Source organism: Drosophila tropicalis, unplaced genomic scaffold (genome assembly GCF_018151085.1).
Source record: "Drosophila tropicalis isolate 14030-0801.00 unplaced genomic scaffold, ASM1815108v1 contig_393, whole genome shotgun sequence".
NCBI classification, from domain to species: Eukaryota; Metazoa; Arthropoda; class Insecta; order Diptera; family Drosophilidae; genus Drosophila; species Drosophila tropicalis.
The window spans coordinates 2,943,517-2,945,907 of record NW_027172855.1 but is presented as its reverse complement, the minus strand read 5'-3'; the positions used below and the strand labels follow the sequence as shown (position 1 = coordinate 2,945,907).

The following is a 2,391-nucleotide window of genomic DNA, read 5'->3' as shown; positions in this document are numbered from 1 at the left end:
ATATCTCCATCGAAACTTCATTCGACAGCTAGAATAGTTTAATGAAGAAACGAAGCAAAAAAAAAAAAAACTGTTAAATGCACTTAATTCGAAAAGCTTTTTCATATATTGGCATAATAATTCAATTGCGCCATCTGTCAAATGGGTTGTATGTGACCTTGTTAGCGGAGAGTGGAACGAGATGTTTTATCTGTTAATAAAATTAATTGATTCACTTAATTAAATGTTTAATTCTCACTTTGAATTATGTATATATGGACTTACCACAACATTTTTTCACACAACGCTTTTGATTTTTTTGTGATGACCGATTGTCGATGAACACTTGGAATTGAATTTAGTTATAAGTAGAACCTTCTCTGACTCGGTCACATTCATTGACTTTAGTGTCAGTGTTCTCATCAATATTAACGAAGATTGCCAATCAGCTCCTTAAAAATCAGAAACAATTTAATTTTTCTTCTTTTTTTTTCGTTTTGATTTAGATTTTTGCTTGCTGTCGTTTTGAGTTTTCTTTTGTAGAAATTAAAACATTGTATTAGGATTATGGACTCGTCGGAAATAACTCGTGGACAGGTGATGACCTTCGTGGTGCGAGTCTGCATTGTGACAGCGATTACGTATTACAGTGCCAAGTGGATGATTGGCTCCATGGATCCGAATAGAAATGCGCGCAAGAAGGCCAAACAGCAGGCAGAGCAGCAGTTAAGAAAATTGAATGCATTGAAGGCGGCGGCGGCGGGAACAAACAGCAAATTTCGAGCACGTGACTTCAACGAACACGAGGTGATGATTGCCTCACATTTGGTGACACCCGATGAAATCGATGTGAACTGGTCGGATGTAGCCGGATTGGATGCCATCATACAGGAGCTAAGGGAATCTGTGGTGATGCCTGTGCGTCATCGTGAGCTCTTCAAGCGATCCAAGCTTTTTCGTGCCCCCAAGGGAGTGCTCCTTCATGGTCCGCCGGGTTGTGGTAAAACTCTGATTGCCAAGGCTATAGCCAAGGAGGCGGATATGCGATTCATTAATCTGGATGTCGGCGTTTTAACTGACAAATGGTATGGCGAGAGTCAAAAACTGGCCACAGCAGTCTTCACCTGTGCTAAAAAACTTCAGCCATGCATCATCTTCATCGATGAAATCGAGAGTTTTCTGCGTGCTCGTGGCGTGGCCGACCATGAGGCAACCGCAATGATGAAAACACAGTTCATGTTGCAATGGGATGGCCTGATCAGCGATGGCAATAGCCTTATCATAGTGTTGGGTGCCACCAACCGTCCGCAGGACTTAGACAAAGCCATATTGAGACGCATGCCAGCTCAGTTCCATATCGGGCCACCAGGTGAATGTCAACGACGAGCCATACTACAACTCATTCTGCAAAAGGAGCGACTTGACTCCGCGGTAAATCTACCTTATTTGGCCAGAGTAACTGTTGGTTTCTCTGGTTCAGATCTAAAGGAATTGTGTCGTCATGCCTCCATGTACCGAATGCGAGAGTTTATGCGCGATAGAGTATTGAATGACAATCAACCGGACAATGAGGAAAACCTTGATGACGCTTCCGATCAGTTGGTTATCAGCATGGATGATTTGCTCAAGTCATTTAACTCAATGAAAGCCTCCAAAATACGTGCATGCAATGTGTTTGAGAAAGATCTAGAATTGGATTAAGACTCTTGGCTTTAAATTGTTCATCTCTAATTACAAGGTTTATTGACTAACTTGAGAAATTGTTTTAAAATAACAACAATAAATATAATGAAAGAAAACGAGTTAATAATCATAATTGAATCATCAGTTGAACATCCATCTAAAATTATGTCTCTTAATAAATTTTGTAAATTTTGTTTGCGTCTTCTTGAAGCAGATATACCAGGTTACCCCCATCGAAAGTCCTTGAAATTTATCTCAGTGCATTTCTGGCCATCATAGATGTTACTGGTCTTTATTCTTGCTTCACCTCATTCTGCCAGTCTTGGATTCTTTAATTTTTTTTTGTTTAGTTTTTTATTTTTTGTTGTCCATCCACCAGCATCCAATATTTTGCACATTTCATAGCATGCATGAAGTGTTTTTACGTTCATGAAGAGCCAACGTAAAAAAGCAAAAGAAATAAAGAAAAATGCAAGAGCCAAAGAGAGCATGAGAAAGACAGAGAGAAAGATAGAGAGAGAGAGAGAGAGATGGAGGGTTGAAAGAAAACAAAAAAGAACAAGAAATCAAAATAACAACAGCTACAATAACAACAACAACAACAACGAAATCTTTTATGTAAAATTGAATATTCATAAGTTGTGCCACAGTAGCTGGAGCCTAACTGCAGGCCTCTGCCTGTATGTGTGTGTTCGACTGTGTGTGTGTGTGTGTGCCTCTGTTTGTTGT

At 39.7% G+C, this 2,391-nt stretch overlaps 1 protein-coding gene across 1 annotated transcript; it reads left to right on the top strand.

Moving 5' to 3' along the window:
* The first annotated feature begins 374 nt into the window (after positions 1–374).
* LOC137572892 (outer mitochondrial transmembrane helix translocase) lies at positions 375–1,789 on the top strand. Its single transcript, XM_068284743.1, has one exon. It carries the CDS (start codon positions 547–549, stop codon positions 1,678–1,680), a length of 1,134 nt encoding a protein of 377 aa, XP_068140844.1. The 5' UTR covers positions 375–546; the 3' UTR covers positions 1,681–1,789.
* Positions 1,790–2,391: the final 602 nt, after the last annotated feature.

Bases quoted from the DNA above. Each gene is read 5' to 3' on its own strand.
- LOC137572892 (XM_068284743.1), top strand. From the start codon at position 547: ATGGACTCGTCGGAAATAACTCGTGGACAGGTGATGACCTTCGTGGTG.